The sequence below is a fragment of the Odocoileus virginianus genome, chromosome 28 (assembly GCF_023699985.2).
Source record: "Odocoileus virginianus isolate 20LAN1187 ecotype Illinois chromosome 28, Ovbor_1.2, whole genome shotgun sequence".
Lineage (NCBI taxonomy): Eukaryota > Metazoa > Chordata > Mammalia > Artiodactyla > Cervidae > Odocoileus > Odocoileus virginianus.
In genome coordinates this window covers 9,968,376-9,985,046 of record NC_069701.1, presented here as the reverse complement: position 1 = coordinate 9,985,046, position 16,671 = coordinate 9,968,376, and the positions used below count along the sequence as shown (strand labels likewise).

The window sequence follows — 16,671 nt, the reverse complement described above, 5'->3', positions numbered from 1 at the left end:
TTTCCTTCTTTGCTGGGACCCCACGCTCTTTCTCCCTCCATGTTCAGGTTTGTGAAGTTAGTAAAATCTTATTTTTTTTTAAGACTCAGCCTGGAATCTTCTCATGGAATACCTTTTTAGACTCTTTCCATCCCAACTCCTACAGAAAACCCCAAATCCATGAATACACACAAGGTGCATAATATGGCATTTCTTTGTTAATACTACTTACAGTATATCATTTTCTACACATTTTATTGTTTGCTCATCAGCTCATACTATTCTTCTTTCCTGCCAGACTGAAGACCCCATGGAACAAAAGATGACATTCCTTCCTCCCACTGGTGGCCCAATGCTGAATGCGGTAGCCGTCAACAAACACAAATTAAATACTAGTTGAAATTCAACAAGAGATCTGGAAAGTCATTACAGAAAGCTTGCTTTGACAGTCTCTTCTTTCAAGTACAGAGCTTTTGGAGAATTGTTATCCTCCGAAGGCACAGACACGTCTCACTGATGTGGCAGATTTACTTTCCAAGTAATGCTAACATCTCAGACCATTACCTGAGTCTGCCATCTTCTGCTGCAGCACCTCCCGGTATGATCTTCGTAATAAATATGCCAGGGTCATCTCCAATGTGGGGATTATCTGTCCCTCCAGCAATACTGAATCCCAGGCCAGAATTCCCCTGCAGAAACAATAAGTAGACATTAAATGATGTGGCTGTCATCTAAACCTAGTTCCCCTTGTACTCTGCCTTATCATCTTACTACTCAAATGGAAATCAGGTGATAACAGCCTTGTATGCAAAGCCATAAACTGCACCATCAGCAGACAAAGGAAGGTCAGGGAAAGTACTCAGGTTTGTCCCTGCATTGCAAGAATTCAAGTGCTTTATGTTTCTGCTTATTCAAAGGGCCTTAAATTTTTGCTTCTAAGAAACACAGCCTTTATTAGAAACTAAAATGGTCATGATGAAATAAAAGTTGACACTGTGCAATATGAGAAAATGCAAGAGATTATTATGGTCCATTATAAAAATTATACACACATACAAAAAAGAATAGATGGAAGCAGGTTATGTGAAAAACATTTGATCTGACGGAGTAGTGAAATTTGGGTGTTTCCATTCTGCTATTTCCGGTATTGTTGCTCTAATATTGTTTATCCATCAAATAAGTGTATTTTCCTATTTGTTAATAGGAACTTTGACTTCAAAAGGCAATGGCCCCTTCTAGAGTCATAGCAAACATGAGACACTTTTCAGTAATAAGTAGGTTTTAATTTGCTATAGATACAGACAAGGAATATATTATTGTTGCAGCATGTAAATTTGAACAGCTTATGTTCTAATATAGCTTTCATACTTCTGTAGACTATAGTAACTGACAACCAATGTACATATAACCATCTAAAATTTACATGCAATACATAATTAAAAGTCTCCCCCAAATTCACAAACCATTGCACTTATCTCTTATTTTCATATTCTCTTTTAATCTCCATCTCCATGGCTACATTTTTGTTTCCATATTATGTTCCATTTTTTTCCTATTCACTTTATATTTTCAGTCATTTTTATACACTTAGAAAGTCTTTATAATTATCCATTTAAGTGACTAAATAATATTTCACTAAGGTCATTTAACCAGTCCCTTGTCACTGGATGTTTAATTTCTCTATATACTCTTACAACAAATACAGCTTACTAAAGTTATGATCATTTGATTAAGTTCTGCTCATGGGTAAAAAGAGATGATGAATAAGAAGTTAGTTGTTAATCCAGAAAAATTAATTAGGGAACTCAATTAGAGAAGTTCAGTGTTATAAGATCAAGTATAACTTGACAGTTACACTACCACTGCAAATGTCAGGGTAAATCTTAGCAATTTTTATTGACTGCACTAATAAAACTCTGAATTTTCAGAGGGTTGTTCTCACAATTACATACTAAAAGGCTGAAGTTAATAATTTAACCATGGCCACTAAAATCTCATGTCTTTGTACTTCTGACTTCTAATTCTGTTTTTTCTTTAAAAAACTCCAATGTTCCTTGGATATTATCTGACTACTTAAGAGCAGTCAAATAATTAATGTATTTGTCATTGTTGTTCAGTCTCTAAGTTATGACTATTTGTGATCCCATGGATTGCAACATGCCAGGCTTCCCTGTTCTTCACTATTTCCCAGAGTTTGCTCAACTTCATGTCCATTGAACCAGTGATGCTATCTAATCATCTCATCCTCCATCACCCTGATCTCCTCCTGCCCTCAATCTTCTCAGTATCAGAAGTGAAAGTGTTAATTGCTCAGTCATGTCCAACTCTTTGTGACCCCACGAACACCAGCCTCCTCTGTCCATGGAATTCTCCAGGCAAGAATACTGGAGTAGGTGGCCATTCCCTTCTCCAAGGGATCTTCATGACCCAGGGATTGAAACCAGGTCTCCTACATTGCAGGCAGATACGTCAACATCTGAGCCACCAGGGGAGACCAGGGTCTTTACCAATGAGTCTGTTCTTCACATCAGGTGTCCAAAGTATTGGAACTTTAGCTTCAGCATCAGTCCTTCCAATGAATATTTAGGCTTGATTTCCTTTAGGATTGACTGGTTTGATCTCCTTGCTGTCCAAGGAACTCTCAAGAGTGTTCTCCAGTACCACAGTTTGAATGAAACAATTCTTCAGGGCTCAATCTTCTTTATGGTCCAACTCTCAATCTATACATGACTACTGGAAAAAACATAGCTTTGGTCATATGGACCTTTGTTGGCAAAGTGATATCTCTGCTTTTTAATATGCTATCTAGGTTTGTCATAGCTTTCCTTGTAATGAGCAAGCATTTTTCAATTTCATGGCTGTGGTCATCATCAGCAGTGGTTTTGGAGCCCAAGAAAATAAAATCTGTCACTGTTTCCACTTGTCCCCCATCTACTTGCCATGAAGAGATGAGGCCAGACGCCATAAACTTAGTTTTTTGAATGTTGAGCTTTAAGCCAGCTTTTTCACTCTCTTCTTTCACCCTCATCAAGAAGCTCTTTAGTCCTTTTTCACTTTCTGCCATTAGACTGGTGTCATTGGTATATCTGAGGTTGTTGATATTTCTCCTGGCAATCCTGATTCCAGCTTATGAGTCATCCAGCCTAACATTTTGAATGATGTACTCTGGGAGAAATATCAATAACCTAAGATAAACAGATGACACCACCCTTATGGCAGAAAGTGAAGAAGAACTGAAGAGCCTCTTAATGAAAGTGAAAGAGAAGAGTGAAAAAGTTGGCTTAAAAGTCAACATTCAGAAAACTAAGATCATGGCATCTGGTCCCATCACCTCATGGCAAATATATGGGGAAACAATGGAAACAGTGCCAGACTTTATTTTCTTTGGCTCCAAAATCACTGCAGATGGAGACTGTGGCCATTAAATTAAACAACGCTTGTTCCTTGGAAGAAAAGCTGTGGCCAACCTAGATGGCATATTAAAAAGCAGAGACATTACTTTGTCAACAAAGGTCAGTCTAGTCAAAGCTATGGTTTTTCTAGTAGTCATCTATGGATGTAAGAGTTGGACTATAAAGAAAGCTGAGTACCGAAGAATTGATGCTTTTGAACTGTGGTATTAGAGAAGACTCTTGAGAGTCCCTTGGACTGCAAGGAGATCCAACCAGTCCATCCTAAAGGAGATCAGTCCGGAATATTCATTGGTAGGACTGATGCTGAAGCTGAAACTTCAATACTTTGGCCGCCTAATACAAAGAGCTGACTCATTGGAAAAGACCCTGATGCTGGGAAAGATTGAAGGCAGGAGGAGAAGGGGACGACAGAGGATGAGATGGTTGGATGGCATCACCAACTTCATTGGCATAAGCTTGTTTGAGCAAGCTTCAGGAGTTGGTGATGGACAGGGAAGCCTTTCATGCTGCAGTCCATGGGGTCTCAGAGTCGGACACAACCAAGCACCTGAAATGAACTCTGCATATAAGTTAAATAAGCATGGTGACAATACACAGCCTTGTCTTACTCCTTTCTAATTTTGAACGTTCCACGTCTGGTTCTAACTGTTACTTCTTGACCTGCATACAGGTTTATCAGGAGACAGGTAAGGTGGTCTGGTATTCCCTTCTTTTTAAGAATTCTCCACAGTTTGCTGTGATCTACACAGTCAAAGACTTTCAAGTAGTCAATGAAGCACATGCTTTTCTGGAATTCTCTTGCTTTTTCTATGATCCAATGGATGTTGACAATTTGATCTCTGGTTCCTCTGCCTCAATGTATGTATTAAATATTTATTAAACATCAGCTTTGTGTTTGGCACTGGGCTAAGCCTTGGAGCTATAGCCATGAATCTATCAGTTTATGAGGCATATGAAAGACAAGTGCAGAGTGCTGGAGCGGCTAACAGATCCAAACATAAGGACTTTTCCTGAAGGTGAAGCGCGGTTAGTTTCTTTTAAGGAGGTAAGGGTGGGAGTTGGAGGAGGACAGAATGTCCCAAGCAGAGGGAAGAACATACGTAAGATCCCTGAAGTGACAAAGTGCATGACAGGTCCAAGAAACAGACAAGAAGGCGACAACGATGAAAGCAAGAAGTATAATTGGATGAGTCTCGATCATGAAGTTCTTCAAAGCAGTGTATGTGAGTCCATTTTTCGTTTTAAGTACCTACTGACACCAGATGACTGTATTGTATTGTAGGAATATCTCCTATGAGACTATCTTGAAGCTAAGGCTATAGGGATTAAGACCAAGTGATTTCTGCTTTCATGGAATTCAAGGCAGAGCAGAAAAGACCCATAGTTTGGCACTTGGTGATCAGTACCCTCAACTACACTGTCATGTCTATAGCCACCAATGAGGCAGTTTCTATAAGATCTTGGGTTTCAGAAGGTAAGGATGGGAAGATAAGTTTCTTCAATGTAATTTTGGTGTAGCTCCAAAAACATCAACTAGAATATATTGGGCTTATTAGAGTTGGCACCTCAACAATACCAATTCTTCATTAATGGGGTAAGGAAAGAGTCAAGCACAGACTGGAAGATGCTCTAAAGCTTTCTCCTGAAAATATAAAAATCTTGGGAGAGGGCACTCAAGACTTTGTCATTCGAGAAAACTACTATCTCTACTTCCTTTATATTTTAGCCCCCAGGAACACTGAATTGCTCGCTCTTTCCTGCACAGTCTACTTGATAACTCATCTCTTGGCCGTTGCTTGTACTGCTTTCTCTACAAGAAATTTCCCACTCTCCCTGATGGTTCAGATGTCATTTGAGTTTCTTTAGATTTCCCTGCTTAGCTATGCTATGCACTGTGTTATTTTGAAATTATATATTTACCAGTCTATCTTTCCTTCAGACTGACCTTATAGAAGGTGGGAACTATATAATATTCACCTTTGTCTCCTGGCTCCTTGGGTGGCACATGGTTCCTCACATATTTGATGAATGAATGAACAGACAAACACATTTGCTGAGAATATTCTTGCAAAGGGAAGAGTCAGAAAAGACATAATACAAGTACATGATTGATATAGAAGTAGAAGTCATTTTGTTCTATGCGGCTCCAAAATAAAAATGGAAAGACCAGAAATTCAAATTGTGGCTTAGCTGAAGGATGAATGAGGAGACGAGAACTGTTCAAACTGGAAACAGCCTGCTTTGCAAGAGAGGGAGGATCCTTTATTCAGTGGGTAGCTGGCTAGACATGGACATAGGGACCCAAACATCTACTGAGAGGTTAGGCTGTGTGACTTCAAAGGATTCTTCTGGATCTCTGGCTAGATTTGCAGGAAAACTACTCTTGCCAATAGGAAAAAAAAAAGAATGCCATAGGAACCTTTGGAGGAGGATGGAGGTCACTGCTACATTTTTTTATTGTATGGATTCACAGATCTTTGAAGTGATAGCTTTGATGACAACCTAGCAACACGCAAACATTGCTTTTAGACTCTAATACGGAGAATATGCTTCCCTGGAGGCTCAGATGGTAAAGAATCTGCCAGCAAGGCAGGAGACCTGGGTTGGATCCCTGGGTGGGGAAGATCCCCCGGAGAAAGGAATGGCTACCACTCCAGTTTTCTTGCCTGGAGAATCCCATGGACAAAAGAGCCTGGTGAGCTACAGTCCACGGGGTCACAAAGAGTTGGATATGACTGAACAACTAACACACACATATGGAGAATATGGTGGTTTGGACATTTACTGATAAAAACTCTGTCCTTGAATCCACTGCGAGTAAAGGAATGAATCAATCAAAGAATCCACAATGAAAAGAGGCGGGAGAGACAGAGTAGGACTGCATCTGTGTTTCTGACCCCAAGGATTCCCCAAAGCTTTTGTGTTTCAGTTAAAATCAGCCTGGCAGCTGGGCCTGGCCGGTCACAGTAGTTCTTTAGAAGAGGTTCATCTGAATTCAGCTAAGGAAATTATTAAAGTGCTTCCCCATCTCCCCTTGTTTTTCTCACCCAGCCTTCCCTTTCAGGCCTCTGCTCCCCGCCAGCAGCGTTCAGTGGAGAGAGGGAGAGAGAAAAACCAGCAGTGAAATCACTGCCTGCTGTTCTCCATGGCAGAATCTCTCCAGTCCCCCTGACAATCATCCCAGAGCCGGCCAGCTGCCAGGGCAGACCCCAGAACCTCTGTCCTCTGTGCAGACATCTCTCCATGAGAACAGGCAGATCCCTGGCTGACAGCCTTAGATCCTGCAAATGGTGACTAATTAACTGAGTGTTGATACTTGACACAGTCAACAGAAACTCCAAGGTGCCTTGTGGGTGAGGGCAGCCTCTGTATAGCTTTCTGGGTGGGCTGCTGTTTCCTTGCAGCTGGGCAGAGTCCATGTGTGAGAAGGTGGCTGCCCTGGACCACTATTCCTTCTGGTTCCCATTCCTCCACACTGGCTGACTCTCCCCCGGGAACACAAGTTCACTGCCTCGCCAATTCACGTACTACAATCTGTCACCTCTCAGGGAAAAGGCAAAAAAGCAAAAAGAAAAGAACATTTGCCATTTAACTGATGGCTGTAAATATGAATACCAGTATCCTCAGAAACATAAGCTCAAGCCCACTGCCTAGCCAAGGGGTACTTTCTCTTTCATGTACTACACTCTAGCAAGCCTCAGAGGGGGAAAAAAAAAAGAGAAAGAAAATAGCAAAATGAAAAGAAAATTTAGGGAAAATGAAATGAAAAATAAAACGTTTAAATGATGGCTGTGAATATAAATACAGTATCCTCAGAGAATTCTCTTTTTATTAAAAGATTGTTCTTTAACAAAAAATTATCCCTAAAATGGGGTTACAAAAAAGAAGAGGAAAATACGGTGATATCATAATCATATGAATTTACAGAAGGTTCTATTGACAAAGAATTTCTTTTACTGTCAGAAGTTCCTACTTTCAAATACTATTTAATTTAGTAATTCAGTTCTAGGAGTTTATCCTAAAGAAATAACCAGAGCTGTGTGCAATGATTTGTATTCAAAGATTTGTGGCAGTATCATGCTTCTAATTCTAAAAACAAAACAAAAACCAACTTGTAATCGGAAACATTCAAACAATGGAGAAATAGTTAAAACGTACTGTGATATGTCTCTCTGAATGTGGGGATATTTTAGATCCATTAAAACTGCAGCAATATTTAATGATAATGGAAAATGTTCATTATACAACTGTGAGAGGAAAAAATACGTATGAAATTTTAATTAAAGTATGATCACCACTAAAATATTAAAAAAAAGACTTTTTTTTACTAAGAAATTTATGAATTACTAATTGGTAATAGTAAAACTGCTTAAGTAATAACTCAAACTACTTAAGAGGGAGAGACTTTTTTAAGTTACAAAATTCTTAATAAAATACTAAAAATGTCCTCAAGGGAACTAACATTTATTACATTTTTCTTTTTGGAACTAACATTGATTGCATTTTTCTTTCTGGAACTAACATTTATTGCATTTTTATGCAAAACTTTGAGCTAGGTTTCTTTTAATCCTCTATCTGATGGACAGTATTTTTCCCTTTTTCATGTATTAAAAAACAAAATACAAAAACAAATTAAAATAAAAAGAAAACCCTGGGGCTTAGAAGAGTGAAGCAACTTACTTAAAGACAGAAAGCAAGTAAACAGTGGAATTCAAATCCAAACAGGATATTTTAAGCTTCAAATACCAAGTTTTCCCCTGTTACATCATATTGTCTTTTCTGGGTTAAATAATTTGATGATAAGGAAATAATAATTAAAAAAAAGGAACAACACACTATTAAATTTTTTTTTTGAAAATAATTTATACCACTCTTACCAGCATCATAAAAATATTTTTTAAAATTGTAATGGAAAGCATGTATTTGGACCATTCAGACCTGTTTTTGAGTACCAGCTTTGCACTTTTTAGATGTTTGACATTAAGTACATTTCTTAACTTTGAACCTAGCTTTCCTGTCTGTAAGATGTACATAATAGTAACTACTTCACAGCATTATTAGAAAGATCAAAGTAAATGATATATGTACTAGCAGAGCATTGAGCATAAATCCTGGGAGGTGTGTGAAGATTAATCGATATTAGTTCATTTCCTTTGTTTTGATACCGCACTATTACGAGTGTCCTTCTAAACATGAGGGCAATAAAGGTAAACGCAAGTAAGACAACGCAGTCTTTCATTCATACCTTTATCTATTCATCCAACAAGTATTTGTTGATGAATGTTGGCCTACGATTTTATCATATGTTATTTCTCTTTGTAAAGATAATTTAGCTACATATTCTAAATAGGGGAGAAAGGATAGCTAGGTAGGAAGCATTGAGAATGTTAAGTAAATAAAAGCTAGATAAAGGAAGACTCAAACACTATGTTTTTAAGCTTTCAGTATCCATAGCCTATTTTGATGCATTGAATTTTGGTATTTCATCTGACAAATCCCAATATTTCTGTGCATTCCCTTCATTTCAGCAGGATCTACATGTTCCTTTCACTCTCTACCAAGAATATCAATATAAAGTCTATTGTTTGCATATTGGAGAAGGCAAGGGCACCCCACTCCAGCATTCTTGCTTGGAAAATCCCATAGACGGAGGAGCCTGGTGGGCTACAGTCCATGGGGTCGCTAAGAGTCGGACGCAACTGAGCGACTTCACTTTCACTTTTCACTTTCATGCATTGGAAAAGGAAATGACAACCCTCTCCAGTGTTCTTGCCTGGAGAATCCGAGGGATGGGGGAGCCTGGTGGGCTGTCATCTATGGGATCACACAGAGTAGGCCACGACTGAAGTGACTTAGCAGCAGCAGCAGCATCTACATATCTGCTCTAGCAGATATTTTTTTTATTTACTATAATTTATACTATAAAATGAGCTTCCCAGGTGGCACTAGTGGTAAAGAATCTGCCTGCCAATGCAGGAGATGCAATTGATGCAGCTGGGCTCCCTGGGTCAGGAAGATCCCCTGGAGTAGGAAATGGGAACTCACTCTAGTCTTCTTGCCCAGAAAATTCTATGGACAGAAGACCCTGGTGGGCTATAGTCCATGGGGCTACAAAGAGTCAGACACAAATAAATTACTAAGCACATACACACATACTACAAAATAATATATGTGTTATACATTTATATATTATATATATGCTATATATTTATATATATTTATAACATATAAAATATTATATATATTTTCAAGTATATCAGTTCAGTATCAGTTCAGTCACTCATTTGTGTCCAACTCTTTGCAACCCTATGGACTGCAGCACGAATGGCTTCCCTGTCCATCACCAACACCCAGAGTTTACTCAAAACTCATGTCTATCGAGTCAGTGATACCATCCAACCATCTCATCCTTGGTCATCCCCTTCTCCTCCTGCCTTCAATCTTTCCCAGCATCAGGGTCTTTTCCAATGAGTCAGCTCTTCTCATCAGGTGGCCAACGTATTGGAGTTTCAGCTTCAGCATCAGTCCTACCAATGAATATTCAGGACTGATTTCCTTTAGGATGGACTGGTTGGATCTCCTTTTAGTCCAAAGGACTCTAAAGAGTCTTTTCCAATACCACAGTTCAAAAGCATCAGTTCTTCGGTGCTCAGCTTTCTTTATAGTCCAACTCTCACATCCATATATGACTACTAGAAAAACCATAGCTTTGACTAGACAAACCTTTGTTGACAAAGTAATGTCTCTGCTTTTTAATATGCTGTCTAGGTTCATCATAACTTTTCTTCCAAGGAGTAAGCGTCTTTTAATTTAATGGCTGCAGTCTCCATCTGCAGTGATTTTGGAGCCCAGAAAATAAAGTCTGTCACTGTTTCCACTGTTTCCCCATATATTTGCCATGAAGTGATGGGACCAGATGCCATGATCTTAGTTTTCTGAATGCTGAGTTTTAAGCCAACTTTTTCACTCTCCTCTTTCACTTTCATCAAGAGGCTCTTTAGTTCTTCTTTGCTTTCTGCCATAAGCTTGTTGTCATCTGCATATCTGAGGTTATTGATATTTCTCCTGGCAGTCTTGATTCAAGTATAGAATTATATTTAATTTCTGACATGCATATAGACTGAAAATTACTTGTGTACAACTGGACCACTGGTCAACAAATAGAATAGAATGGTGACCAGTATAAGCAGGTAAACAGATAGTAGCAGATTAAAATAAAGAATTCTCTAGGCTATGTGACAGGATAAAAACATTACTTAATAGAAAGGTCTACTAGTTGGCAAATAATTTTCTAAACTGTACTAAAAGCAATTTTATTTTAGGCAGTAGATCTTGAATAGCACAGAGAATAAAGATAACTTTTTCATAGCTATTACCTATTGAAATCATTCAAAGTCTCCTTCATCTACCTTCTCTAACATACTGCAATATTAAAAGATGAATGGCCCCAGGCCCATTATTAGGTTTTTATAAAGATATGAATGTAACACAGACATTCTTAACCACTGTTGCTTATAACTATAACAAATTTTTCCTTTTTTTCTTTTTTTCCCTTAACATGCTAACAATCCATGTATCTTTGGCTAAAGGTCTTAGCCCGAGAATAAGAAATGCCTGTTGCCTGTTTTCACCCAGTTAGGACTTCTAGGAGTTGCATTTAGGATGTCTCAACGTTCACTTTATTCAACAGTATTTTTCTGGAAGCTATGGAGTGGAGGAGCCATCAGGAGATCTGCATTTGGGGATTATTCACTGTTTAAGGCAAAATGTTTTAAGGGGATGGCAGAGAGGAAGTAGTTTCGTCAAACAGGTGGATGGAGAGTGCCAGAATCCAGGAGATCAAAGAATTGATGAGAAGTTAAAGAGTGATGTGGTAAAGGTGATTTATGTTCTTGTGGAAGAGTTCTGTCCTTAGGTGAGGTACACAGTAGCACCTGATGAGAAGGACGCAGGGTGGTAGAAAGATTTTAGAGTGTGGCAGGGAGGCGACGCAGCCTGTCTTTGCACTAAGGGGAAGAAGCCCGTGGGAAGGAAGAATGAACATACAGGAGAGAAGGAGAAACAAATCCTGAAAAAGGAAGAGTGAGGAAGAGGGTCTAGAATCTAGAGTCTTTGAGAACTACCATAGTTAAGTACATGTGGTATAGTCGTACCAAGGGATACAATGGTATCATGAGATGAAAAGATCTTTATGGTACATGCCCAGGTAAAGACAAAAGAATACTATAGGATTTAAACTTCGATCTCACTTTGTAAAATTTATGCATAGAAAAAATTTGTAAGTATGTTCACCAACATGTTAATATTGCTCATGGACATTAGAATTACAGATCTTTTTTCTTTTGTCATTTTGAGCAAGTCCATCACTAACTTTTTCCTTAAAAAAATATCTAGAAACACACAAGCATTATATGTGTAAAATCTGTTTGGCAAAAGAACAAATCCAAGTTGGTTTGAGACAGCATGACTCAGCCATAGGTTGGGAGAAAGATACTTTTTCTTTTTCACCAGGCCCACTTTGTCTCTCCTTTAGATAAAGTTACAGTGCTATTTTAAGTTGGAATAAAAAAGTTATAGGACCCTTTTGAGGTAGAGGAGGAGGAAGCTGAAGGAGTTCTTGCCTGATGTCTTTGCTCTATATATTTAGATGTCAGGACAGTAAAGGGAAAAGTCTAGAATGAATTTTGAGACTTAAGTAAAGCAGTAACTGGCTGGAATTGCAGATGTGAGGCAAGAGAGAGACACTGGAATTGGTAGGGGTCTGCTGAGCAGCACTGAGGTGGGACATTATCAGTGTGATTACGTGATTTTCTCCCCCAGAGTTTAGTCATCTTGAACAGTGAAAAGGGAAGGTTTGATAGCCTTTGGGCTGAGGATTGTAAAGGAAATGTGGCTGACTCTCAAAGGAATGCGTAATAATATATCAAGAAGGATAGGAAAAGAGAAGCAAAGAGGACGCCCCGAGACTGGATACATAGACTGAGGTCATGACAAGGTCAAATGACAGATTTATGGGGAACTAGGAACAGAAGAAGGGGTAGCAGGCTGTGGACACGATGAGGTTTTCGGGTTCAGGATTTCAGAGATGGAGCAACACTGATAATTATGTAAATTTGCAAGAGTCCAATCATGTGCACGTAGTAAAGTGATTATCCAGTAAGAGTACTTTGTGGCTCACACTGAAGTTTCCTGGGAAGAAAGAGACAAAAGATAGAGAAGACAAAATTGGCCAAAAATGTTCAGTGAGAGTGAGTAAAGACCTAGGGTAAAGATGAGAAGTGGGATGTGAGGCAGTGTGGTAGTGGAGAGCATTCCAAGCAGAGGAACAAGATGGACCAATACCCGCCCACCCCCCCCAACCCCCAACCCAACATCTTTTTGGTGATATACATGAAAGCTTTCTGAATAGCAGACCTAGGAGCATAGCTTCCTAGAGAATCTAGGTTTTCTTCATAAGGGATGGCATGAAAAATGCAGTAGTTTACTATGATTAATTCAAAGACTTTGTATAGGATGAATTTAGAACAGGTTTGATGGATGGAGTCAGAAAGCAGGGAGCATAGTTTGGGATCAGATACAGTGGTTGAGCTGTGAATTCTTTTTGTTTTTTATTGTGAATTGATATGATTTAGGATGTTGTCAATGACACCACAACTACAGAATGGTAAAGTAACACCTATCTTGTCCTCCGTTTGTAACAGGACTTCACTGAAATGCCACTGTGTGCTCAGTGGTGTCTGACTCTGCAGCCCCATGGACCGTAGTCCGCCAAGCTCCCCTGTCCATGATATTCTCCCGCAAGAACACTGGTGTGGGCCGCCACTTCCTCCTCCAGGCTATCTTCCCGACCCAGGGATTGAACCTGTGTCTCTTGCATTGGCAGGCGGATTCTTTACCACTAGCACCACCTGGGAAGCCCTGAAATGCCACTAGAAGCTAATATATACTTAATATAGTTTAACTTCTTGACCACTTTCCCAGTGTAAGCTGGTAACAGATGGAGTCTCTCTCTTGTGCCCCATTAAGCTATTTCCATTGACTTCTCTTATGTTTTCTGAAAACTTCCTGGCATATGAAGGATTAAAGTATATATCTGTTTAGAACAGTTGGTGCCTAGAAAATAAGAAAGAAATGGAGAAGCCTATGAACTACTCAGTTGCCACATCAAGGAATCTGATAGCCATCTTTGACTCCTGCCTACCCATCAGTCTCTACACTTTATTAAACATCATTACTTGCTGATTCTGTCTTTGAAAGACCCTTCTAATCCATCTAGCCTCTCTTAACTTCAATGATCCCTACCCCAGGTCAGAACTTCCTGCATTCTCCCCAGTGATCCTCTGGCTTGTATGCCTGAATCACTTCACTCTATCCTTCTCATGGCAGAATGTGCTGAAGATAACAGATACAAATCTCAAACTCAAATGACAACAAAGGCAGACAAGACATATAGGAGGGTGCAATGGACCCAGGAGAGGTAAAACAACAGAGCCAAGAGTGTGGTTAAATGGCAACTGGTCTTCCTATCTGGAATAAAACAAGGAGAAGGGATTGAGCATATATTTCATCTAATGAGAAGAATTATTCAGCTCTTGTGGATGACAGGCACTCTAGAATGTGGACCTAATGTTGGGAGATGGGTCTCCCCTGCTGAGGGAAGCCAGGAATCAAATTTTCTTAAGTATAAAGAACTCATGGTACATATATACAATGGAATATTACTCAGTCATAAAAAGGAATGCAACTGAGTCAGTTCTAATGAGGTGGATGAACCTATTATGCAGTGAAGTAAGTCAGAATGAGAAAAACAAATATTGTATACTACTGCATATATATGGAATCTAGAAAGATGGTACTGATGAACCTATTTTCAGGGCAGCAGTGGAGATGCAGACACAGAGAACAGACTTGTGGACACAGTGAGGGAAGGTGAGGGTGGAATGAATAGAGAGAGTAGCACTGAAACATGTATGTTACCATAAGTGAAATAGCTAGCTAGTGGGGATTTGCTATATGATGCAGGGAGGTCAAACTCGGTGCTCTGTGACAACCTAGAGGGGTGGGGGGTGGGAGGTGGGAGGGGGGTTTAAGAAGGAGGGGCACATGTATGCCTATGCTGATTCATGTGGATGTATGGCAGAAACCAATACAACACTGTAAAGCAATTATCCTCCAATTAAAAACAAATTTTTTTTTAAATTTAATTTTAATTTAATTTAATTTATTATTTTACTTTACAATATTGCATTGGTTTTGAATCCGCCATGGGTACATGTGTTCCCCATCCTGAACCCCCCCCCCCCACCTCCCTCCCCTTCCCATCCCTCTGGGTCATCCCAGTGAACCAGCCATGAGCACCTTGTCTTCTTAAGTAAAATACCAATTTTTTAAATTTGGAAAGTTACTACACTGAGATGCATATAGGTTCTTAGTCAGCTACGCTCCTTGTAACTGGCGGCTTGAGAGACACATTCCACAGCTGCCACACAGCTCGGCTCTCTATATCCCCAAGTCAGAGGGAGGATCTAAGCATTTCCATTTTGTAAACTCACTATCCAGTTAACTTGTATTTTCATCTGTGTAGCTTTCTATACCCTTGGCAGCATATGAAGAAAAGATGCTTGACCAAGAGTAGATCCTCACTTTCTCCTTCATTTTTCTTCTCCATATTATTTTGTGCTTGGTTCACAACTTGAATGTTACACACAGCACATTGTACTGTATGTGTGTATATATATATATATATATATATATTTATATATATTTTTTAACCTGTCTACCTTCCCTATGAGGAACCCACTCCAGTATACTTGCCTGGAGAATCCCATGGACAGAGGAGCCTTGTGAGCTACAGTCATGGGGCCGCCAAGAATTGGACACGACTCAGCGCCTAACACTACTGCTACTACTAACTTCCCTATTCAATCGTGAGCATCAAGCCAAAGCATCAAATTGAGTTATTCATTTTCTGTGCCTAAAGCAGGTAGTACCTACATATGGAAACAACTGAATATATTCTTGCATGAACTAAACTGAACTGCTGCTTCTGCCTAGAATGCTTCTCTTGTTGAATTCCTATCAAACACCACAATTTATCTCAAATGTTATCCAGAGAGTTTTCTCCAACTGCTTCAGGCATACGTGATTGCCCTTTCTTCTGTGATTCCACACAATTTCGTTCATTATATGATTAAGACCACAAAGTTATTTGTATCTATGTATCTCTTACTCTAGATTCTTAACATTTGGAGGACAGGGGATATACAATATTTTCAATCTGATTCCTAGTGCGAGCAAATGCTCAGTGAATGTTTGCTGAGTTAAACTGAAGATACCCTATACAAAATAGATACCTCACAAAGACCTACTGAATAGCCCAGGGAACTCTATTCAATATCTTGTAATAACCTATAATGGAAGAGAATATAAAAAATAACATATATTTATATATCTATGCATAATTGAATCTCTTTGATGTATACCTCAAATTAACACAATATTATAAATAACTATTTCAATAAAAATTTAAAAAACAAACTCAAAACTACTCTAAATAATTTGTATGAATAGGCTAATAAGTAAAGGTCATGTAAAGGGGTTAAAGGAGGTTATTTGGATTTAATACAAGACAGCTAAAGTCTGAGTCACTTAATACATTTTATATTTACTTGAATACCTACAGTGTGCTCAACACTGTGCCAAATTCTGTGAACAAAAGAAAATAAAAGACAGGGTTCTGTTTCTGAAGGAGCTTACAGTGCAGCTGGGGAGATGAGCCACATACAGAGGAACAGAGTGGGTGTTGCACAACTGTTCAAATTTATCTGTGGCTCTTCCTCTCCCAAGGTCTTCTCATCCATCATTTGCCAAGTTTTATTCATTCTGCCTATTGAGTTTCTCGTTTTTATCCTCTTATTTCTATCCCTATTGCCTCTATCCCAGCTCATTTCCTTATTTCCTATTGCCCAGGATTTTTCAAAATCCCAGTGTCTGGGAATGATCATTTTATACACGATTTCTTTTAATTCATTGTATTTCAAAGGTATAATTTCCCCAATTTATCTCAAAGCAACAATTTAGATCTTCTTCTGTATTCTACTCTAAATCTTTGAAAACCACCAACTGTTAAACAAAACAATCTTTTCACTCTTTACTGAACCATGAGGATTTTTTTTGGTTAATTCCTATAGTTTTGTTCTCTGGCAGGGTACACTTATTGTTTCTTTTTACTATTTCTTGGCAGTACTCTAGGTGCTTATTTGCTTACTTGCTACAACCA

The 16,671-nt window shown here is 38.9% G+C and overlaps 1 protein-coding gene across 26 annotated transcripts in view; it reads right to left on the bottom strand.

Annotated features, from left to right (window-relative positions):
- Positions 1 to 16,671, bottom strand: part of DLG2 (discs large MAGUK scaffold protein 2) — a 2,233,668-nt gene that overhangs the window by 701,424 nt on the left and 1,515,573 nt on the right. For all 26 annotated transcript variants that reach the window (XM_070457186.1, XM_070457179.1, XM_070457180.1 and 23 more), the window contains one exon: positions 544 to 668. In XM_070457186.1, the coding sequence (XP_070313287.1) occupies positions 544 to 668 (125 nt within the window). The remainder of the gene's footprint in view (positions 1 to 543; positions 669 to 16,671) is intronic.